We start from the raw sequence: 25,564 nt of genomic DNA, 5'->3' as shown, positions 1-25,564 counted from the left end.
TGCATACTTTTACTTAACGACATATATCTTTCACTATACGAGCCACCGTTGCAGAACACTATCAAAATAGATGAACAAACAGGCCTGCACAGACCATAACCTCTGCTCTTCTCAAATAAACGGCCTTGCTGTCTGTGAGACTTCCTTGGGCCCTGGGGCTATAATTATTTTTGGTTTGTCCACACAGTATCTGACTTCGCCCATCAAAAAGAAATGCTTTTCCTCTCTATCCCCAAGGGGGCTATGACAGCCCCTGCAACCCTAGTCCCGCCCACCCCTGCCCTATCTCACGCATTAGCATGCAAAAACATTAAGTCACGGAAAACCAAATAATGTCAAAATAAGGAGTCCAGTACCATTCGAGCACTACAGTAAAGGATACCTGGCGCCCCCGGGCCTGTGGACTTTGCAATGGGACAACGATTGAAACATGGAGGGAGTAAACAATGAAAGAGTTGCTTGTGCACAGGTTGGACCAGGGACAGTTTGGGTAAACTTCGAGTCCTTTCTTCCTCGTGCGTGGATGCATTTTGGAACCAAAAGCGTGTACGTTTTGAGTGACCCCATATGTAGTTAATCTTTAGCTTTGCTCTTTAACTTTAAAACAGCTCTCTCTCTTGGCTGGCCTCGTTTCCACAATCCAATTATTGAAGGGACAGCTCTGTTTTGTACGGCTTTATGCGGTGGAATGGACCGTAGTCAACTTGACTCGCCTCATCAATGAAACAAGAATGTGGATTTAATCACCAGGAACGAAATGAACAATGGCAAAAAGAGAAGACGTGAAGAAAAACGCGGCCGTGTGTCGTAGTGTCTCGTTCAAAAAGTTGGAGTCTTGGAGTGCCAACAGCAACAGCAGCAGCAGCCGTAACGATAGGCAAGTTAAATCAAAGGATTTGGATGCTTGTGGCGTCGCCCTTCCCCCTTTGTCCACCACCACCACCACCACCACCACTACCACTACTACTACGGAGCAATGCACGGCTGAGAAAGTGGAACCCTTGGCGACACGTTATGTTGGCATTTCAAGAAAAGTTTCCAAAATCACTGCGACCAACGCCGGCCTCCCCACCGCAGACCGAGGCTCCTCCACTCCTCTCTCCTCTCTTTCCCCGTCCATTCGCCAGCTCACACAGAAGTTCAGCAGCGCTGGCTCTGCTGGAACGCAGATCACCGCCTCAGGCGATAGCAGGGTGACCGAAGGAAGAGCGACCCTGCCCCGAGCCAAAGGCACGAGGAAAGACCCTTCACCCCTGCGTTCATCTTTTCATGAAGATATTAGCAGTGGGTGTATTCACAATATTGACTCTGCTAACATTCCTGCTGAATTTAAAGATGCGGGGGAAAAGTTAAACCCTGGCACAGACTCTTTCTCAGGGTCGGACTCAGAGAAGGCAAACCAAAAATGGATGTGTTCAAGGCTGTCAGCCGAGCGTAGAAGTAGTACAAGTAAGAGAGATTATACAAAGGTCCACCCGCGCTCGTCTGATACTAAAAAGTCTTTGACAACGGATCGGTCTGAGGATGTTTCAACTACCGAAGAGACTCCTCCAGCCTGCAAATCTCAAAGGAGTTATTTGTCAACGCGCCACGGTGAGTTTATTCCAGTCCATTCTGACCACTGGCCAAGCGTCACAAAGATCCGGCAAATTTTCAGTGAAAGACAAACCCGTTCTGCCCAGCAGCCCAAGGCGACTAATGAACCTGAAGAGAAATTAAAAACGGGGCTTAACTTTCAGTTTAGCACTAAGGATACTGCCTCTCTCTCAGACAAAAGTGACAAGCATTCAGCTAGCAGCTCTGGTAACGAAGCAAGTAGCCTTTTTCTTCCAGAAAAACAACACTTCAAACTTGAAGCTCTAACCAGAATAAATAGTGGGGCGGCCGGGAATATACTTAAAGCAAATAGGAGATTAGAAAAGGAAATGGACTTCTTTTCTGATCCTGACCAACAGCAAGACCCAAATCTAAAGGAGTTAGATTTAGAAACGCACAGTAATAATAATACAAGCAAATCCATTTTTCAAGACAGCAGTAGTGGACGCTCTTTAAGAGTCGACCAGCCTGCGCACAGAGCCCTGAGCCCTAACTGCGACAGAGAGCCTGCTTGGAGGACCTCCAGGACAACACTTCTGACATCTGACCCCGACCCTGACCTTCATTTTCCTGCGCCTACTCCTCCTCCTCAGAGTTGTCCATTGGGCAAAGCCACCTCCTCTGCCGTTAAACAGCCGAGGGAGAGAAGGGAGAGACAGGGGGTCGGGCTGCCCAGGGATAGTTTACATTCTTCAAATAGCTCCTCCAGAACACCAGCCCCCTCCTCCTCCACCACCACCACCTCCTCCCCCTTTCCACTAAATCCAGCCCTTGCCTCCTCAACTGCAGCTCCCTCCAAGGTAGAAGCCCCCATCAGCATAATCTCCAGCCTGCGCTACAGGTTTAGTTCCGGAGAGGAGGAGGAGGAGCACACCAGGAAAGGTAGAGGGAGAGGTGTAGGTCGGAGTGCGTCCTGTGGCCCTTTGCCCTCTACCTCCATTAGAGGAGGCTGGGGTGTTGAAGAACAAGGAAGCAGTTTCTACCGTGGTAAACATGGATGGTGCGTGGGCAAGAGCATCGGTAGATCTTCCGGCAGCGAGGAGGACAGCGCAGAGAATTTAGGACCGCCCAGCCGAGACGCGGTTCGCCGGCGCTCGCTGCGTAAGAAGAAGAAGGTTTTACTGCCGTCGGGCCGATGCAACAACGATCGTGATGGTGAGTCAGAAGACAGCGACAGCGAAACAGGCATGACCATGGAACAGTTAGGCCCTCAACACCATCAGTCAGGAAGTCCTTTCCCGAGCCGGACGAAAAAAGAACCAGTTGCAAGTAATTCCCGAAGGCTGGTGCAGCGGTGGGAGTGCCTTTGCGCGCCATCGACTGCCACGCCGCTTCCTGGTGTGTCACGTGTGTCAAAGGTCAACATTCCCTCCTTCACCAGTCCTGGCGGCTCCCAGAGCAGTAGCCGGTGCTCTAGTACAGAGACGCTCAAGGAGGAGAAGCAGGCCAGGCGTGGACACCGAGCACAAGTCCACAACACCATAAGCTCCAATGTGTCCATCTCGTCTATGCAGAGTAAAACCTACCATGGGAACTCTACCATGTATCGCTCCCCAAGCTTTGGACATGGGGACAACTTCTCCCGTGCACCTGTGTGGGTACGCCCCCAGGTTGTCCCGACAGTCAACCCCCCTCCCACCACACCGCAAGGGGAAGGGCCCGTGCCAGATAGGGGTCAAGGGGATGGGTCCACGGTATTCAGAAGAACATTTGCTGGGAGAGAAATAACGGAGGACAAAACAAAGCATAGAATCTCTATGTCCAACCCTGATATTGCCTCTGATACGATGACTCTCCTCAGCTTCCTGAAAACTGACCTATCAGATCTCAGGGTGCGTAAAGTTGGCGGAGAGAAGACCAGTGGTGCTGAGGAGAGGTCAGCGTTGTACAGACGGGGGTCACATAGTCATGGCAACCAGTCTGGGTGTCGCCCAACTCTAAAGGATCTAACCGCCACTCTGCGTCGTGCTAAATCCTTCTCCTACTCTGACAAATCTACCCTGGGTGTGCCGTGTTTTTCCACAAGTGGCACCACTAAGCGGAGCTCGTCAGAACAGCGACTTGACGTAGAAAGGGATGAAGGCAGGCGGTCCATTAGTGACCGGGAGGTAGAGAGTGATGGGGGTGATTTTAGGGTAGGAAGAGAAAGAAGAGCAAGGGAGTATCGGTATGATGACAATGACAATGTAACGCCAACCCCGTTGCAGGACAGATACATACAAGAAGCCAGACAGGTTATGCGAGATATCTGCCAAATGAGTGCTAGACAGGATGACGACGACAATGAAAATGTTCACGTCACGGACGATGAAAGGGTAGAGGATGAGCGCTCCTCTATAACACCAACAGGGCAGGAGAAGGAGAGAGGGGGCATGGACATGGAGGATGAGGTAAGGGACAGAGAAAAAAGGGAGAGAGAGGGAGAAAATGGGAGGAGGCTGAGTAGCAAGAGGGACAGCGAAGCCCCACCATTGGTGAAGAAGCGGGAGAGCTGGAACCGAGAATGTAGCGAGGAGAGAAACCAGGAGAGCAGAGGACAGGAGAGATCCATGCAGAAAGGTGACTCTGAGGAGAGCATGTTCCATGACCGCTCTGTAGATGAACTGTCGGGTCATGAGTCTAGTCTAACTGATGAAGGAATTGTGACGGAGCCAGAGACTGGTCTTGGGGAGATCTCTGAGAGCTGTTTTGCAGGGCCAGCTGGGGTTAATTTGGGGTCAATGATAGCTAGGGATGTGCTGGGTAAGCCTGTCACCACATGGAAGCAATCAGTTCTACACCAAGGGGATGTGTTGAAGGAGAAGCAAGACACACCAGAGAACGTTGTGAGTAGTGCAACTCAACAGATCCCAATACCAGTAGCCTCTTGCGCACAACTTCATGCCCTTAGGGCAGAGAGTGACAGCATTATAATGGATATGAGCAGCCCAATGTCAATAACAAATAGCAAACCTTCTTTTGAGGCGATCAACACCAGCAACACTGAAAGCCAGGAAGCCTCAACTCCAGCAGGGGAATGGGAAGGGGGTCTTGATGCCCCTGCAACTCCTGGGGCCGTTAGGCGGCGCAGAAAGTTCTCCACTGGTAATAATAACTCAGACTGTAGCAACGGCAGCAGTGGAGAATCCACCTCAGTGTCATCCGGGAATGGAGAGGCTACCGTCTACCGTTCACTCAGTGACCCCATGCCCCAGAGGCGCTGCTTTGTGGCTGGAGAAGGAAACAGCAATTTCTGCTCCATGGACAGCAACCTTCTGGGGTCTCTGTCCGTCAAAGGAACAGGAAGTGTGGCCGAGTCCTGCCCCGCCGCTGTGCTGTCTGAAAGTAAGGTCAGCGTGGCCAGCGATCTGTCAGTGTGCAGTGACAGTGCTCTCTGCGACGACAGTGTCCGCGATTACAGCGGGGTGATTAGAAGCATCGTGGCTGAACCGGGGGCGATGGACAGACTCATGGTGGACGACCATGGCAACGGCAAAGCTCCCAAAAAGAAATCGTTCAGTGACCCTAGTCGACGTAGCGACGCACAATTGCTGTCTCCGAATGACCCTCACTACAAAGGTCACTCTAATAAAAATGAGCCAATCAGTGAGCTGGAGCAAGCCGGCCAGATCCCACCTTCCAGCAGTGAGCCGATTCTAAGTGGGCAAAGGGAGATGCTGTGGACCCCAGAAGGTGAGGCGATACAACCCTTACCCCCGCAGACCCATCACTTCAACCCTGGAAGCAGTAGTAACAAAGCCAGGAAGTCTCGCTCCAGTTCAGAATGTGCTCTTGCCTCTGAGAACCACAGCGATGAAGATGTTAATGGTATAGATGAAGGGGTGGGAGGAAGAGTGGATGGGGGAAAGAAATTTGACTTTGACCTCAAACCGGCTGAGGCTCTTTTTCCAAGATTGGGTCATCAGACGTCAAGAAAACACCACGGCTGGTCTGCAAGCGACGCTCCTTTAGAACCCAGAGAACCAGATGTAGAGTCCCAAGAAGATCTGGAGGGCCAAGACGACCTCACCCCCCCACTCCCTCCCCTCGCCCATTTGTCCAGACCCGAAACCAGAAACAGGCATGTCCGCCACGCCAGCGAGCCAGCAACGTTCATGCCCATCTCTCCCCCTGCACACTCTATGCTGCTGAAAGAGGCCAACCGCTCCAAGATACCACCCACCGCAGAGCCCTCACTCCCGAGCAAACCCTCGGGGGATGAGGCCCCTTCTCTCGAGGACGTGACCAAGAGGTATATACTAGCTCTGAGTTCCACCGAGAAGGAGGCAGAGTGCCCAGGCCCTCTTTCAGGGGCCAGGGATGGAACTGAACGGTCCATGTCTGTGCCAGAGGGGCCCAGTGAGACCCCCACTTGTGAAGTTATGGACACTGGGGCGCAAAGAACTGCTACTGAGGACCCTGCCTCCCTGCCTCCCATTCAGCGGACGAAGCCAAAAGTGGTGAGTTATTTCAACATCCTAATTTCCTGTTGAGATGGGCATAATGTGGCCCATTATGATGGACTGCGTATAGTGTGCATGTGTATACATATGTATCTCTCTCCCTCCACCTGCATGGAGACTGTCTGTCCGTCTTGTGTACATTAGATGTCAGTATGTTTACATTGCTATACTATTTACGGTTGTAAGGACATTCAACCTGCGTCCCCTTTGAAGCCGCTATTTGTCAATGTGTCTTACTAAAAGAAGGCTTTTTCAAGCCATAAATGAAAAAAAGGAAAGGCAATTTAAAATATGATTTTGAATTGACCAGACAGAAAGAAAAAACGTTCTGGCTGAGATTCCTGCTATGGTGGCTCATGCAATGAATGGTTTGTTGTTTTTAAAATGACAAACAGTTGTAATGCTGAAGTTCAAACTGTATTTTGGTTTGGGTCTGTCTTAGTGGTTGATTCATGGACATGCTGTGGTTGATGCAGGCCTTTGTTTAGATGCCGTAGGTACGCATTATAAGTTATTACACTGACTCGTATGATTATTTTAGATATGGTGTGCATTTTCAAGCTGCAGCCCAATACAAAATACTTTACAGCATTAGCGCTGTTATACAAACACAAGTAGATATACTTTCATATGATATGATATCATTAAACAAGTCTCGCACAAATTACATTGAGCAATTGATCAAAGCATACTACGTGCAAGTATTATTGATTCACTAAATATAAAGTCTGTGTATGACTCTGTTTGGGCTTCAAAGCAAATTTGATCCCTGATATTTTTGAATCACAGTTTACAAAGGAGACTGGGATTCTTGAACTTCTTTGTAACAGAGCCTGTGTGTTGTCTGAAACTTTAAATATTTGTCCAACTATACTGACTAGCTTCCTCTTTTTTCCACCACTAATATTGATTGTCAGTGGATCAGGCAGGACAGGTAAAATACACTGTTTTACATCTCGTTCTATTGAAGGAACTTTGCCACAGCAAGTTTACACACTCAATAACACACACAGACACACATTTTCCTTGTTTCAGTTGTTGGGATGATGGAAGGTGGATCTCTGAACACAGGAAATAGATTTACAGAAATAGGAAGTTGGAGACAGCATCCTTTGTCATTTCAGTATGTGTGTATATCAAGAAGCTTCTTCGCGTTTATTTATTAAATGATTTATATACAATTTTTTTCATCTTTTTTTTTATTTTAATCTCTGGTTTATTTGGATTAAACAGACCATTCTTTCCTGTGCCTCTGGCCTCCAAGTAAAAGTGTTCGTCTGGAAGATATCAGGAGTTTCTTCCAGGGTCTGTGAGGGCCCTGTTGTGCCAACTTGCTGTGTTTAAAACAGCGTGGCTCACACACTTCCATGCAGTTCCGGTGCTCTATGACTCTCCTCTTTTATTTGGACTTAACGCAACAGAAGCTGTGCCAAGGCAGAATGAAGTGCAGGCATGCCCTGTCGAAAGAAAGAAAGAAAGAAAGAGAAAGAAGGAATGATAGAAAGGAAGAGGGAGAGAGGGAGGCATCAGGACTTTGCCTTTTCTGGAGGCATCAGTGAATCCAACTTCCCCAATTGGGCATCATTCTTTCTCTGACTCTTTCTTCTCAAACTTTTATCAACATTTTCCTAGTCCTCTCTGATAACAATGATAGTTTAAGTTTGACCCATGTGACAACAGTCAGTTGTTTGTTTTTACATCTCGGCCTGCATCCTTTCTAATATTTGGCATTCTTTTTTTATCAGTTGTTGTCATGGTCTCTCTCTCTCTCTCTCTCTCTCTCTCTCTCTCTCTCTCTCTCTCTCTCTCTCTCTCTCTCTCTCTCTCTTTCTGTTATCCACACATTAATTTTTCCCCTGCGTCTGTCTGGCGCATAGCAACAAGGTGAGTCATGCCTACCCTGAGACTTGGTGAAAGACAGAGAAATAGTGATCTGGGCGAGCGGGAAGGGGAGAGCAGGGATGTCTGGGACAGGGAGAGGGAGTAGGGTGTCGGAGGTGGAGGGGAACTACCGCTAGTAAACAAATAAACAGATCTGAGAAGGTACGGAATGGGATTTAGGTCCGTGGGAAATCACCGGGACACAATGACTGAGATTAAAGGAAGAAGGAAAACTGGAATGCTATATTCACTTCTTAGTCATGTTGTTCTTTTATGGCTTACTGCGCAACACTGATTCTTATGTAGTACAAACCAAAGCATTGTTATAACAAGCATCATGATATCATATAATGGAGTACAGTTGCTATCTTCACCATATGAATGATGAGTTTTAAGAAGTGAAAATTGTTATTTGCACTACCGCTACTATTTCAATAGTTTTGACTTAAAGGTGCTGTCTGTAGAAGTTAGTGGCATCTGGTGAAACTGTGGTGGGAGTAATGGAATATTATATTCATAGGTACGTTTTATTTGGTGTATAATCCCATGAAGAAAAGAACCACTCGACTGAGTCCATTAGATCTAAGTAGGGAGTAGGTCAACATCAACAGAGCCCGCCAGGTTGCCCCACCATGTTTCTACAGTAGCCCAGAACTTAAAAAACATTGCCCTAGAGCAGGGCTGCCCGATTTGGGGCCCGAGCCTTACCCACTGTATATATTATTGTTTTCCGCCATCAGCGCTCGGAATCTGCGCTCGCTCTTATTGAATATTATTAATTGGTGCACTTCCATTCCTGACCCTAGAATAACATTGTGATACATTGATGGTAGGGTGGCCCTGTTGAGCTCCTATCCTGTTCAGCCGCCTCCCACATATTTGACTAAATATACTGAAAAATTTAAGTTTTGGCCCACGAGCCTCCCCACGATTACATTTTGGCCCTCCCATGGGAAGAATTTGGGCCCCCCTGCCCTAGAGGGTACGTGTTTAAGTTTTATGGGCAAATTCCCTATTTTACCTGTAATCTATGACCTATAGATAGGCTAAATAACTGAGAAGGGAAAGTTGAGTGTACGTCTTTTGCAGAGATGCCATTGAATACACCTGTGCTAAATACACCATACCCCCCCCCGCCCTAATTCCCTATCTTGCTGATTTTACAGTGGACTGTGGCATACACCTGTGCCCCCCCCCCCGACACACTCAATCAGAGTGAGGGGAACACCCACGTCGAGTCCAATACTCCCCCCTCCCATCGTGAGTGTAGATGTACAGGAGAGGAGGATATACATTTCAAATCCCATTCCACGGGCTCTGTTGCTGTTGGCTCCAATATTGGATTTCACCCTGTAAAAATCCATCCAATTACAGCAACAGCTAAACGGCTTTAACCTTTCACGCGTTCTGTCCTCTGCCTTCACGTTGTTTGCTATTCAAACATCTTCCAAAGGACACACTTTAGTTTGGCAATCCAGAAGACGCCATTACCTGTCTGTACAATGGACACAGTAGTTATGTTCAGTGTTGACAATATGAACGGGGAGGGAGGGAGGGAGTATTTTGGGATTATTTTGTAAGAGGAAAGAGTCAATCCATTTTTGAAGTGGTATTTTAGTCTGTTGAAAGGACTCTATTCTATTGGCACACATCAAAGCACACGCACAAACGCGCACACAATCCCACAAACTCATACGCACACACTATGATTGAGGAACTCTTTTATCTTTTTAAGGTCATCACAGTTTGGGCTCGAGCCAATAAAACGAGGGATGATGAGTGAGGGGGAAGATGAAGAAGCACAGATGAAAGGAAAGGCAGTATGTTGGCTCCGATTATAGTTCCTGTGTGTGTGTGTCGAAGATATTGGATTATAAGGTTTATCATTTACAGGCCATAAAACAAATCTTGATCAAAACTTGTGGTTTAAGGCATTTGCTTACTTTTGTTTTCAGTTGGGGTTTGTAAAGCCTACAGAATCAGAGGGGAAGGGGCCTGCTAGCTATAACAACACTCTTGTCTTGTTAGATATAACATGTTATAATGCACCATTGCCCCGTCCACTACCATTAATAACAAAAGAAAGATTGGCCCATCAAATGAAGTTCAAACCAAAAATCATATCTTATTGGCCTATCCAAAGAGTATGCCTTTAGAGTGTGACATCACAAAGAAGGCATTAAGTGAGTTGAAATCCCTCATGTCAGGACGTCACTCCCCAAATGAAACGGTGTGTTTTCTTGGCTTGCTGTTGACAAACTAACTATAGTGTACCTTTCTCTCGCCCTCCATGCAGTCTGTAATGGACCATTACACTCAAAGCACTCAATGCTTCAATTATATTGTTCCACAGCATTGTTCCCATCACCCAACCCTGGAACGTAAAGCAAAAAAAACATGTATTGTTTTGTTGGGATAGGAACTGTGGTCCCGTATACAATTTGTCCTCCGAGTTCAGCTTTGTTGCGACAGAATGCGCCTTAACACTGAATTCAATAAAGTAAGTAGCAGTGAACGTGAGAATTGGTTTGGTATTGCTAACATATGCTCATAAAAAGAACACTTTTTTTTAAACCAACCGCAAATATATATACAAATGAAAGGAATCTTTTCGTATTGTCCCTCAATCGGTCAACCCTGAGTCCTTTCTAACATTACAGCTCTCTGTGTCTACCCATTCTGTGCTCATTCTTCTCTGCTGGCTCTCTCTCTGTCCACTCTCCTAATCTTGGTCGTCCAATACGGGGATCCACCCAGAATAATTACAGGACGCTCTTCTTGTGTAAGCAGGCTCCTCTGAAGTGTGTGTGTGTGTGTGTGTGTGTGTATGTGTGTGTGTGTGTGTGTGTGTGTGTGTGTGTGTGTGTGTGTGTGTGTGTGTGTGTGTGTGTGTGTGTGTGTGTGTGTGTGTGTGTGTGTGTCTGTCAATCTGATTTGATTAAGCTGTACAAGTTTGTCTTTGTTCACAGATACTTTGTGACGTGTGTCTACCCACATCTTGCTATCCTAGTTACTTAAATAATCATGTATATGATCAGGGCTTCTTCCTGGATTATCTTGGCTGAAAAAAGCCAGTCTTATCATTGTTAATGGGGTCAAACATGCATTGCAAATTTATTTGGAGAAATCGCAGTGATGTGACAGTTAACAGGTAATAAATAGTGCTGGTTATATTGGTACATGAACTGTAACTGGTAAATGTAATGATTTTCTTTCTTCACTTCCGCAACCGTTTATTTGCGCTCTCATGTTTTGGCTGATCGTATCACAGTCATCTTTTCCACGTCAAACATAAATAAAGACACAACTATACCCCCAACACCGGACTTGACATAGTTTACAGAGTGGTCACACACACACACACACAGACACACAGACACACAGACACACACACACACAGTCTTGCACCCTGGTCTGGGCCCTGGCCTAAGTGTGGGTGGACTCAGCTGGGTTGGGGACCATGCTGGCACCATAATGCCACCATTATGATCCCTTTCATAGTGGAGCCATTCTTCCTCCCCTCCTTCTTGTGTTTGTCTGTTGACCCTCTCCTGTCCCTCTCCGTCCATTTCTCTCCGCCGTCCCAGAAGCCTTATGGCGACAGTGCGCCGTTTTGGGTCGTGCTCCAGCTGTCAGTTGAGGAATTCCGTGTGGAATGGGAATAGGAGCGGAACAATCCGGAAAAGCCGGAGCACCGTGACTGAATGGCTGCTAGGCTCCAGGATTAAGGCCCAGGGAGAGGAGAAGGAGATTGGGGGTTGGAGGAGAGGGAGCAGAGGAACTAAAAGCCCCCCTCAGGCAGGTGTTAGTGTTTACCAATCTGTTTCTGTTTACAAATCTGTGTTTGTGTGTAACGTGGTTCAACACTCACTGCACCCATAGTCCACAGGAGCCTAGTAGTGAACTACGTTAGGTATTTGCTCCTCATTGGCTGGTGTTCGAGTGTGCACTGTTTCCGCAGATATGTGTTAAGATGGCTGTTGAGTACTGTGATTCTGGTGATTGTTGTGTAGGGTTATGTTAAACGATATGGTGATGTTGTGTAGGATTGTGTAAAAAAGGTTGAAGGTGCTGAAATGAGTTGGAACTGTAATGTTAATATCCACATATTTCTGAGAAACACATCCATGCAACCATGTTAAACTTATTGAAAATACCATACATTCCATGGCAAAATGTTGTACTTTGGAAACCATCTCAGAATATTTCTAAGGTAAAAAACGTCTGCAAAAGTTTTGGTGTATGTTGGAGAGCACAGATTTGTTACCACTGCATCAGAGGCCTACCTGATTTGCTGATTAGCCCGTCAGTGACATCATACAGATTTTCATCAAAGCTCTCCCTTGACATGGCATTACATCGCCTGCAAACATGTGGGTGACATCATTGTAAACACACACACACACACACACACACACACACACACACACACACACACACACACACACACACACACACACACACACACACACACACACACACACACACACACACACACACAAACACACACAAACACTCAAGGGAATATTATACAGTAAATTAATGTTGCTTATATGAGGTAAATTACACTGTTTACCTGTATGGAGAGTGAGTGGTGGGAAAAGAATGAACTCCAGCACTTGAGATATTTTCTTACACTCAATCTTCATATCATATTTGATGACGATGGCAACATGTTGTTTCCCTCTGCTCAGCTGCTGTGTGACGAGCACTCACGCAGTCTTCTTTTGTGTTTTAATTGTTATGTCTGTTTAGATTCTTTGAAATCTGAAAGAGTGAGCCCTTTCCTTTGGCCTGGCGTCTCAGGTGGCCCACAGAGGGGGGCTAGTTGGATGAGAAAAAGAAATGTTCCCACAACTGCCAACCTTTGTCCTCCCTAAATGTTTAAGCCTTTTAAGAAAACTGTGTGTGTGTGTGTGTGTGTGTGTGTGTGTGTGTGTGTGTGTGTGTGTGTGTGTGTGTGTGTGTGTGTGTGAGAAACAGACGAAACAAGTTCAAGGATCAAAGTACATGGCAACAGGCACAGCTAGCAACCCCATTTCTCTCTATTCTGTTTCTTTCTGTTCCTCCGTCTCTCTCTGTCTCTATTGCTCTCTGTCTCTCTCTGTTTCTCTCTGTCTCTCTCTGTTCTGTTTCTCTCTGTCTCTGTCTCTCTCTATCCTGTTTCTCTCTCTATTCTCTCTCTATTATAGTTTATTTTTGTCGACTTTTTTTTCTCCCCTCTACTCACGACCACTCTACTCAGTACCCTTTATTAATGGTTAAAGCCAGCGGCCTCTGCGGCTAATGGCAGGCTTTCATGGTCACATTGACCCACACACATCTCGAAGCTGTGCACGAAGTCTTTGCACATTGGGAAACGGTAAAAGAGGTAATTTAGGAAATCAATTTACAAGGACCACAAGTGTGTGTGTGTGTGTGTGTGTGTGTGTGTGTGTGTGTGTGTGTGTGTGTGCACTTTGTTTAGTGGACTAGGTTGCCACTTATCTGCCTTGTGTATTTTAGCGATACGGTACTTTGACAAACACCCTCACTGAACTAAACTGTTAATTGTTTAATGTTTAGTAGTGGGAATAAGAGCGTTTAATGGATGTCAAACAGTGCCATTCTCACATCAGAGCATGTCTGCCATACCTGCAAGTGCATTACTTTGACACCTTGAGAACCGAGTATCACCCTTGGGTACACTCCTGGGAAACTTGTGGAAATAGCTGATTAACACAGCGTCACCTGAAATGAACCGTGTTATGTTATGGTGGAAAGATTAGAAGAAACAATAGATGGGGAATATGAGTCAAACAGAAGGGGTGTTTTAGGTTGATGGACTGAAACCTAAACTCTTGCTAGGGCCGTGTTATTGCCTATTGCTGTGCTGCTACTGCAAAACTACTCATTGATAGGCTTTCCTATAGACGGCACTTGTTTACATTTGATCCCTTGGACCAGTATAACCATATAATAAATGATTAACATTGAGATCAAACCTCGCAGATTTCCGCTGTGCGACTGAACGCTTTGGCAGTAGAAACGTCCACAAGCTTGTCTGCGTAGGTGAACCTTTCCAGACGTTGAGTGGAATAGCACCCGTTGTATCTGTGTGTATGTGCCGACCTACAGTCCCTTGGCTGTTTATTGTACATTTTTCCAGCATCGTTGTGGATTGCTAGTCCCTGCTAGCATCCATAATGATTACCATAGGAATGATGATCATGGTCAATGACCATTATCATCGAGTGCGTGTGTTTGTGTGTGTGGTAGGGCCATATGAGCTTAGCCAAAGCCCCTTCCCCCCACTTCATAACAAAGTGACAGCCAGATGATTGTTTGTAAATTGGACCATCTCTTCCAGAACAATGTAGTCCATCGCTCCTCAATAGGCTCCTTATATTATCTTTTTTGGTCAACATTTATCCTCAAGCTGCCATCTCAATTGTAGTTCTTCTGAAATGGGTTTTGTGAAAACATGATACCCCCCCCACCACCAGGAAAATTGCCTTTATTCTTAATCCTTTCTTACCTGCGGTTCCCTGGGGGATTCCACTTTGTTTGCACATTAAGTTGAACAGAGGCATCCTAGTTTTGAGTATGTTATTTACATCAACTTATCTCCATTAGTAGGAAACGAGTGTAGAATATGGAGAACTAATGGAGAGTTATTTTGGAGAATGGGTTAGCTGTAAAGCGGAGAATGAATAGCCTGGGAGCCAGACAAATCTGTAAGCTCATGTTTGATTTCGTATGGCCCCCCTCTCGTTCAGACAGATTTCCAGCAGACCTAGCACATGTCCGACCAATCACATAAGTTTATCTTCTATGGGGCGGGTTTTATATGAAGTCTGAACAGAGGAGAGCCCTATAGGAAAGCCTTTGAGGCATTTTTCATGAAAGACCAAGATGGCTGTTGTTGGTGTGAAACCCTTTTCTTTGCTCTGATTGGTTGTAGGTCTATCAAATTGCATCTAGAGGCATTCTGGTCTGCCCCCGTTGATAACTCCCCTTGGAAATTGAAAAAAGGAATGGAGCAGTTTGAGATTAATACACATTTGCAAATTGGTCTGATAATGTCAGGCTAGAGAATGACAGAATGAGGAACATTAATATAAAATCGAGTAGTTCCTAAATAGTTGACAAATAACGCACATTTTTGCTCTGGTTTAGTTTTGCCAACTTCTTTTACTTTCATTTCTATCCTGAGATAACATAAACGCTTTAAAGCTAAAGCTTAAGCTCTTCATCAATGGGCTGACTTTGAAGGCAGTTGTTTTCGGCAATAGAAATGTGTATACAAAAAAATCCTGCGATTGTTCGACTCTGAACAAATATTTGACCAGTCGTCTTTTAGGGTACAGCCATAGCACGTTACTGCCTCGACAATTATTGTTCAAAGGCAGTACCAATCCCTACATCGTTTTTGGACATTGCCATAATAAGCAATGAAAAATAAAGCTGTGTTGTCCAAAATTCATAATGATTTACCGATGAGAATACCAATGATTTAATGGTGACTAACTCTTTAGGAACCTTATCAAGGCAGGTAGCAACTGGAAACTGTTGAGGCATTACTACTTATGCTTGATACTATATCAGACTATGTCTGAGTGGTAATATGCGTCTCTTCGGGGAAACGGGAGATATCAATTTTCCTGTGAGGGATATGTCTGAAATGTGCTTCAAGATGGGCCAACATTGGAAAAACACATTTCCCAGCCCTACCTACGCATTGTCCTAATACTTGTACTGGCAAACAGCCTAAAACATAGCCTGGCAGATGTCCACACGCTTGTTTCGCTGATGATATCGAGCTGTATTTAATAGCAGTGAAATGTCAATGTGGGCTCTTAGTACAACGCCATAATTCAGCTCCACGTATGATCTGTGTTCTTTCCCATCGCACCATTCCTCTCCTGCATTTTTACTTTTCTCCCTGCCACTGTATACTGTACATTATATAATATAACAAAAATGCCATAAAGTTTATTAAGGGCGTCACGTCTCCAATTTTTCAAACAGACTTGAACGCATATGCTTTATATTGGAAAAATATTTTGTCTTTGGCTTTTTAATTTGAAAAACCTGTGGCGAGGTGAACAAAACATAGACACTGCCTTTTAAGGAGCTACTTTGTCACTAGTTATTGCGGGAGCCATAATTATCTCCATTGAAAGGGCGGGACAGGAAGTGGTTTTTTTTGTGGGGGGAGGCATTTGACAAACTACTTTTTTCCTCTTCTCCCATGATGCACTGGCTTGATCAAATTAGCCAGATGGTGTGAGTATGCGCCAATTAAAATAGAGTTTCTTCTTGTCTTCTCTCTGGTCATACAACGTTGGACTTTTGAAACAGTTGGTGGTGGTTATGTATGCTGTAATGACAGCCTTCGTGTTGTCCAGAGCTACAGTACATGGGACCAATGTATTATGTCTGCGTGTGTGTGTGAGTGTGTGTGTGCTTGTATGTGTGTGTATGTTAACATTTATACGTTTTGTATATGTTAGCCTTGGAATGTGGTGACATCAGAGTGACTTGGGTTTCTGTTGGCGAGAACGGGAGAAGGAGAACGAGCTAGGAATGTGGGACCAGTAAAACACTTTTTATCATTTTTATACCACCCCCCCCCCAAACCATCATAGATTCTATCCATACATCTTCTCCTCAGACTACCTGCCTCTCTCCATCCCACTGCTCTTGGTTGCTCTCTCTCTCCTTTGTATTCCTCATCTCTCCTGATTGTCTCCTTTCTGTCTCATGTCACATTCTTCTTTCTATATCTTACCCACTTTCTCTCTCCCTCACTCACCTCTCTCTATTTTTATCCGCTCACCCGTGAGCTCACATCTGGATCTCATTGACCGCCGTTCAGCCATGAAAGAACTTTGAAAGATTGTGTGTGCGTGTGTGTGTGTGCATGTGCGTGCACACGCTAATCCATATGCATAACAGCTGCGTGCATGCATTGGCATTGCAAACAATTGTAGGCCTAAATATAACCCGCCCTTTGATGAAAAGCAGAAGTTACAAAACATACAAACATACATTTACATTGCCAAAGCACAAAAAGTGAAATAAGATACAACTCGAGATACAAACAAGTAATGGTAGAAAAATTGAAAATACAATTGTGTAAAATACAAAGTACAAATTAAAATGTATGTTCAGTGGAAAAGCCTCTCTCCCTTTTTCAGTTTTTCCTTTGACACACAAATGCACACACTATCCTCTATCAGTATGACCAGTTAAAGTTAACGGAGAAGTGATGTGGGCCTATTAACCTCACCTTCCGTTTGTTTAGTTCTTAGGAAATGAGAAAAAAACTTTAAAAACACCATCTGCAGGAGATGAGGAATATAAACACACAACATGAATGTGGCAGAACTCTGTGCATCGACGTTAATGGTGCAGCGCTCGTTCAAAACGGGCCTGTTCTGGCCAGGTTGACTGCTCGGCCTCCTGTATTGCTGCTTGCAGCTTTCTCAATCGCCGCTCATTCAAACATCTTCACACTCGGCACTATACTTCCATGGGTCCTCAGCGATACGGCCGCCCAGTGCAGTGCCTGCTTGGAATGGGCCGAATTATGTGGCAGCTTTCTTCTAGAACCACTCATTAAAAGAACTTCCCACTCGACTCTGCACTTTCCTTGGGTTCCCGCCCAAACACAGAGGGCAAATTCGGCAGAATAAACGGTTGTTGAGAACTGAAGGAAATACAGAGGCTCCTCTATTTATATTTTGATTAATGAAACGATTGTATGGCCGTCATCCAAGTACCGTACAGTCACCAAGTGAAATGCAGATAATGAACCGCGACTCGTGTTCAGACGTAGTTGAAAATGTACTGGTGTTAGCCCGCAGAGCCCTGAAACCCCGCCCCCAGAGCCATAAAGCCCCGCCCCCACTGAACACCACTGGTTGTGTTTTGTTTAAGTTTATTATTATTGAACGTTTCGTGTTTCCAAATAAGTCAACACTGCACTTCCTCGGGTCCCCAGCAATGGATGCGTCAAGGGTGAAGTAGTTCAGATGAAGTTCCAGGGAAATGCCTAGGACAGGACACACGCACGCACGCACACGCACAGAGAGAGAGAGCGATTACTCGCTTTCGAGGTAGATTAGGAACAATGAATGGTTGTTTTACATTTGATAATATGCTTTGACATGGCAAACCATTGTGACCTCAATTGAACCCGCCCATTGATGAATAGTAGAAATAAGACTCAGCAAAAGACAACAGTTACAGCATAAAAAATTGTCTAAACAAACTAAACTATAAAATACATTTAAATTGTAGCGGAAGATGATAAACGCAGAACATGAATGGGGCAGAATCATTAGCATTGATCTTATTAAGAATTTTTTTTTTTAATGGACGCGTGCAAAGTTTTAGTAGTTAATGCAACTATCTGTGTTACATTTGAATCATCATATACACTGATTACAGCTCATCTGCAAGATATCACACTGCCACATGAGGTGTAGCGTCCAGTATCAACCGAAACAAACCTCTTGTGACCTCTAGCCTCTAGACACCACTTCCCCTCACCTCTACATGACCTCTTCCTAATCTGCTCGAGAGACGCTGCATTGTTACCTGCCTGCTAGCACGCCTTGCAAAAAAGGCTAGCAAGAGAAAGGAACTGAACGAAACTGAATTTGGTTACATGGGTCAACCTTAATCTACCATTGTTATCAGAAAGAGAAAATGTTGATGAAAAAAAAAGTTTATATAAAGGGTGAGGGAAATTATGACGCCCAATTGGGTAAGTTAAATTTAGTGATACCTCCAGATTTCTTAAGTGTGTGTGTGTGTGTGTGTGTGTGTGTGTGTGTGTGTGTGTGTGTGTGTGTGTGTGTGGTGCCCCAGTCAAGATTAGAATTAGTCTTTCTTATGTCCAAGGGTTCAGCTGTGTGTGTGCTATTAATAGGTAGGGCAACAGGACAGGCATGGGAATTCTGTCCTCTACGGAAAAACAAACTACTTTCCCAACCTTCCTTTTTATTCTGTTTTTCTTCTGACTGAGACTATAGTCTGCTGAGAAATGAGGGAAAGGAAAAAAGCCAGGATAAGAGGATAAAGAATAACAAGAAAAGGGAGTTTCTGATCTGGACTTACCACCTTTGCCCCGTTATATTTTTTGTCTTTTGATGCGTTTCCTTCTCTCCCTGCACTCATCTTTTATTTTTTGCTGTCATTTTGAGAAATGGCTGTTTAGTTAGAACATACTGTGGCCATTCAAGGGTAATCTCTTCCAGAGAGAACTAAATACACTAAAGACACTAAATAACTTTGCAACCTTGTCCTTTCTATTACTGGATGCTTGGGTTTTGGACTAGCCATCAACTTCAAAACACCATGAGGTTAGGAGCCAAGTTTGTTGAAAAAACAAACTTGTAAATTGCAATAGGTTATGTGAAACACACACACACACACACACACACACACACACACACACACACACACACACACACACACACACACACATACACACACACACACACACACAGACAGGATCTTTGGATCGGTTTAGGTACTAGCTATAGCTGATCCAATCAAGCATCCTGTGGCTTGTCCACACCTTCTCTCTAACATTTTAACAGGAGCTGCTGATCCTCTGCAATCATTAGTCATTTGGTACTTTATTATCTCATACATTTTTTGTCAAAATGTCCAATTGTAGTTGGATAGACCTTCAAGCAAAATATCAGAACGGGAATTGCTTGGGAATTTGAACTGATAGAGCAGGGAAAAATTCCACCACTCATTTCATTCAAAGTCGCCACCTGTGTGCCCTGATATCCAAATGTTTACGCATGCTTTCCTTCATGCGCGGATGCATGCAATGTGTGCCGCACACACATGGATTCCTGTAATTTAGCTGTATTTTGGGTTCACCAGATATTGTAGAAGGCGATCTTGATTTGTTAATGGATGCATCGGCAGGCTAGGACCAGGGGAAGTGAAACAGAGGTCTGGAGCTTCCTTTGAGTCCTTCCATTTCGGGGGCATAAGATGTTCAGGTTATTTTTGTCCTCTGTGAGGATCCGTATCCATAAACAAGCTGCTTGTGATGTAATCTCCCTCTCTCCCTTTTTCTTCATTGCCTCTGGGCCATCTCCCCCACTGAAAAGGACATGTTTACACTTTTTGTTGTTCAACGTCCTACTTTGTGTATATACTGTTGCTGCTGAATCATCTGCATCGGAAGTTTGCTAGTGAGGAACAGTTAGCTAGTGAGGAACAGTGAGCTGGTGAGGAACAGTGAGCTAGGGAGGACTAGTGAGCTAGGGAGGACTAGTGAGCTAGGGAGGAACAATTGGCTGGTGAGGAACAGCTAGCTGGTGAGGAACAGTTAGCTAGCAAGTTCTATAAGGTTTCCAAAACGCTGCTCACTCGAAGCGTCCTTTTTAATGTTCCATATAGTACTCATGGAACATGTATGGTTCCGGTCAAACACAAACACAGCTTCACTTTAAGGACATTGGTCAACAAAAAATAAGACATGTTTTTAAGTAAATGTTGAGTAGCTGAAAAATCTCAGACTTTACCCCCGAAGACTGGTGATGGCTAGAGAGAGGAGAGGAGAGGGGTGGGGGGTTGGAATGGTTTGGGAAAAGGACAACTCTACACACACACACACACACACACACACACACACACACACACACACACACACACACACACACACACACACACACACACACACACACACACACACACACACACACACACACACACAGAAGTGGGTGTGCAGTCACAGTGCTGATCTCATCTCACTCCCCCTGAGAGCAGCACTGGGACTGAGCCCGCATCACACACACACATGCAGCACAGCCATATAAGGAGAGGGAGTTGAGAAATCTCTCTCTCTCTCTCTCTCTCTCTCTCTCTCTCTCTCTCTCTCTCTCTCTCTCTCTCTCTCTCTCTCTCTCTCTCTCTCTCTCTCTCTCTCTCTCTCTCTCTCTCTCTCTCTCTCTCTCTCTCTTATATATATATATTTATATATATAATATTCATTGCCAGTCATGTATATAGTTCCGTTGTTGTTAAATATAATATCATTTGTTTCTGTTATCCTCAGTCCACACAACTTTCTCTCCCTCTCTTCTAGTCTGTCGTTCTGTCTCTCTGTTCTCCCTCCCCAGACACACACACACACACACACACACACACACACACACACACCACGCACGCACGCACGCACGCACGCACGCACGCACGCACGCACGCACGCACGCACGCACGCACGCACGCACGCACGCACGCACGCACGCACGCACGCACGCACGCACGCACGCGGCCAGTCTTTCCTTAAGATCTTCTGTGCCGTGTGTTCATTTGTCTTCTGTATTATTTACAGAGCATTGGCCCGGTCTTCCCAGGCCGGCTTAGTGCGAGTGCACATTAAGCAGCCTAAATGTTCCTCCATCCCTCCGTGGCGGCCTGCTCAAACGCAGCCCAGGTTTTCAGACACTGTCAGTTGTTATTGGCTGGTTGCAAACTCCCCAGCCCCAGCAGAACCATTAGGTGATAAAGTTAGCTGTGAGGGGATTTAGAGTCGGAGTAAACTACGGGTAAACACACAGCAGCACACTCCCTGACGCGTTATGACAAAGGCCATTATGCTCAGCTCTCTCTTATTACCGTGGTTGCACAACACCTTTAACTCTGACCGTAGCAATTGCACAACTGTTGTGGCTCCGTCGCATAAACACAGCATGAAGCATGAAATGCATGGAGGGGTTGTAGGGTCATATGTTGTTTCCCCCTGTGTTAAATGCTTGCTTTCCCCTGTGATCGGTACTTGGTTTGACTTGGTTCAGCGGAAATATGTGATCCACTCAACAGCAGTACATACTTTTGGCTTTGAACTAGCCGCTTGGTACTGTGGAGCGTCCTTCTTTGTCCTGTTTTAGTGTTAGTGTGAGATAGTTCCCTGTGCTAGTGCTAATGGACACGTTGAGTAATCCTTCAAGTGGCCAACTTGGCACTGCTGCTGAGAGTGGCAGTAAGGAGATGTAAGCTGCCCCTTGTGGTCACTACTGGTATCTTCACACTATTTCTGTAACATCTGTAAATGTGTGTGTAAGCATGTCTTTGTCTGCATATCTTTTATGCATAATGGATTAATGCATAATGGAATTATTCTGTATCGGGAAGAATGTGAATTTTTGTGTGTGTGTGTGTGTGTGTGTGTGTGTGTGTGTGTGTGTGTGCGTGTGTCTGTCTTTCTGTATGTCCTTTAATACTTACCCTTAATACTACATAGATACACACAGTTAAACAGAGCATAAAGGTTGAACTGACATCCCAAATCAACAACTGACCTGAAAGATATTTTTAAATGACACGTGTATATTTTTGGACCTGACATTTTTTGGTCTCTTCTTTTTTCTACACCTCATTCATGCGTTCTCTTTCATTCAGATGTTTCTGTGGCAACCTGCATTACATAGCAACTGAGTGGCCAATTGAAGGCCATGGTTTTCGTCCGTTGAGTGTTTATGAGGACGGTGTCAGGGCCTGATCTTAATCCCTCTCGGTTTCCTTCTGCCTCTTCCTCCGTCCTTTCTTATTTACCACTCTCCTCCATACTTAGCGGTGGAGGAATACTTCAGACATGTGTGTATATACAGGAGTGGTTCACCATTGTCATTTAGTTTTTATTCTATATTTCTATACTGTTAAACGGATTGAACATTCACGTTTATACACGTACAAATAATGAAGACTGTATATCAGCTATATATTTTTGATAAATATTGTCATTGGTATTTTTAATGATAGTGGCTGACGTTTGCAAGCTCAAATGATGTCGCACTGGTTGGCCAAAAAATGAACTAAAAAGAATGATTCCCTTGCTTTGTGGACATTGAAATAAGTGTTGCACTATTTCCACTCCAAACCGCCCAATAGATGAAGTGACTGTTGGCGGTCCTGGTCTCTCTCCCATGGCCCCAGCGTCTTTACTCCCAGTCCAGCCTGACCCCCACCACTCAGCCAGGGCTGGTTTGATGACTCCCAGTCCAGCCTGACCCCCACCACTCAGCCAGGGCTGGTTTGATGGCTCCCAGTCCAGCCTGACCCCCACCACTCAGCCAGGGCTGGTGTGATGACTCCCAGTCCAGCCTGACCCCCACCACTCAGCCAGGGCTGGTTTGATGACTCCCAGTCCAGCCTGACCCCCACCACTCAGCCAGGGCTGGTTTGATGACTCCCAGTCCAGCCTGACCCCCACCACTCAGCCAGGGCTGGTTTGATGACTCCCAGTCCAGCCTGACCCCCACCACTCAGCCAGGGCTGGTTTGATGACTCCCAGTCCAGCCTGACCCCCACCACTCAGCCAGGGCTGGTGTGATGACGCAAACCTGACAGCAGGCTCTCCCTTTGTTTGTTCTCATGAAATCCCTTGAATACACACTGACCTTTCAGAGCTGACCAAGCGCACCAACAAACATCCCACACACACGCACAGGTAGGCGCCGCACACAAAATTTAATTTAAATGCGTCCAATCTAATGGAACAACGTCAATGCCAACCATGTTTCACTTACATTGGACACTGCAAACCACATGGACAAAGCCCGTGTCCAGTCTCTGTGTAAACGGCCGATGATGTGCATGTGGTGGTGCATCCTAAGCGATGCGTTTGCCTAAGGGAGATCCTTTTCATTTACCTCGGCATCGGTTTGTCCCCATGGCCTGGTACGGCAGCCAGTCTCACAGGCATGCATGCATGACCGCACACAGCCATGCCCACACGCAGAAACGTGCATGTGCGCAGAACCCACATGCACTTTCCCGTGCATGCACTCACATTCAGTGGCTCTTAGGCCCTGGGAGGTCAGGAATGCCAGGAAAAGGGGATAAAGCGGGTCAGAAAGAGAGAGAGACAGAGAGTGGAGAGACGGAGAGATGGAGGAATGAAGGGATTGTCGTGAGGTAAAGAGAATGAGCTGTGAAGTGTTAACAGTGAAGAACGAGAAGCGGAGTGATGAGGAGAGAAAGCGGAGAGAGAGAGAGAAAGCATGTTGAACAAGGAAGACAGAATGTAAGCATGCTCTCATGACATCATTAAACGGATCGTTTGCTTCCACCTTAGATGAGGTATTTGAATATTGACGTCGTTCTCCAGAGCTACTGCTAGTTTGACTCTGAATCTCCCTCCTCCTCCCCCCCTCGCTTCCCCAGTGTCGCCCGCTCTTTCTAACACATTGTTATGCTCCAAAAATTCCCATGTTATTATCTGGGACTATTCTAAGGCTCAGTTTTCTGTCCGAGCAAGAGCGCTGCAGAGAGTGAGTGGGTGAGTGAGAGAGAGAGGGAAAGAGAGTGAGGGAGAAAGAAGAGTGACTCTTAGAAAGAGAGAGAAAACTTGAGGCAAACGGCAGAAAGGGAATAAGTAGGAGAGAGGGAGGGAAAGAGGGGGATAGGCAGCAGCGGAAATCTATCCAGCTGACCCTAAGTTCCCAGTTATTGGTACATTAGGCTAAAAATATCACGGTTTCTGTTTCACGTCAGAGAGAAATCAGGGTTTGGGTTTTGTGTATATGTGTGTGTGTGTATGTGTTTGCGTGCGCACATGCATGTATGTGACTGCCCAGCTGGAGAGAAAAACACAGAGAGAGTTTCCTGAGTTTTGGGGTTAAATGTGGCCTCAGCATCTGATGGCTATCTCTGGGGCCCAGTGCATTGTGGGATTGATTGCTGGACAGGAAGTGGATATGACTTCCTCAGATAAGGGACTAGTCACAAGTCAAGTGCGGAAGGAATGACATGTCTAAGAGTCAAGTCCCTCACTGGCTTTCATTATCATTTTGCCATTGCGGTGATGTCTCGTTGAGTGCACCAAATTTACATTTTCATCACATCATCAGGGTCATTCTTTTAACCCCTGCCACTTCTAAAGTAATTGCCTTGTCTACCTGCAGGGTCTAATTTAACACATTCACAGTGGAGGTTGTGCTTTCAGATAATGACGTCTTTAGATTTTCTAATCCGAGAACTGTAGACCCAAGCCATGGTTATTTATTAAAGTCACTGTGTTGATTTGACGCCCACATATATGGTTACAATCCTATAGCGATTCACCCTCTTTTTCTTGCTAACCTTTTTAAGTGTCTCAATAGATGTTCTTAATAGATCAGCACCTCTAAGATTTCTGCTTATGTCCATCCACGTGTGTCAGAGTGCAGAATATGCACCTCCGATGTCTATCTTTGCTTGTGTTTATGCGTGTGTGCATGTGTGCGTTTGCAGCCTGTCAGTTCAGGCACCAATCTTCTCATTGCTTAAGCCTCACCTTACTAGGACAAAGGCTCTTTTCACAGCACATGTAACAGACACACACACACACACACACACACACACACACACACACACACACACACACACACACACACACACACACACACACACACACACACACACACACACACACACACACACGAGGAGATCCTGTTACCTGTGTAATATCTCTGCCTCTTTCCCAGTTTGTTGGGTTTTCCCTTTTGTGATTCTGTACCTCTGTCCCCCGTCACACCTTCCTTGCGTTTGGGATGCAAACTTAATTATTTTCTTAGAATCCTTACTTGCAGTTTTTAATAGCAATCTACTTGCACTTGACACGGATTGAGCATTTCAGTGGAGGA

General features: G+C 45.5%; 1 protein-coding gene across 1 annotated transcript in view; it reads left to right on the top strand.

The window, feature by feature from the left end:
* Positions 1-764: 764 nt before the first annotated feature.
* The window catches only part of arhgef17 (Rho guanine nucleotide exchange factor (GEF) 17), a gene marked incomplete at its 5' end in the record, with an annotated part of 58,019 nt that continues 33,219 nt past the window's right edge, over positions 765-25,564 (top strand). Inside the window, one exon of the mRNA XM_079731260.1 lies at positions 765-6,035. Within this exon, the coding sequence (XP_079587386.1) occupies positions 765-6,035 (5,271 nt within the window). The remainder of the gene's footprint in view (positions 6,036-25,564) is intronic.

This window comes from Pollachius pollachius (assembly GCF_949987615.1).
Source record: "Pollachius pollachius genome assembly, chromosome: 3".
Lineage (NCBI taxonomy): Eukaryota > Metazoa > Chordata > Actinopteri > Gadiformes > Gadidae > Pollachius > Pollachius pollachius.
The sequence above is the reverse complement of the archived record's forward strand: the minus strand, read 5'-3'. Positions and strand labels throughout refer to the sequence as shown.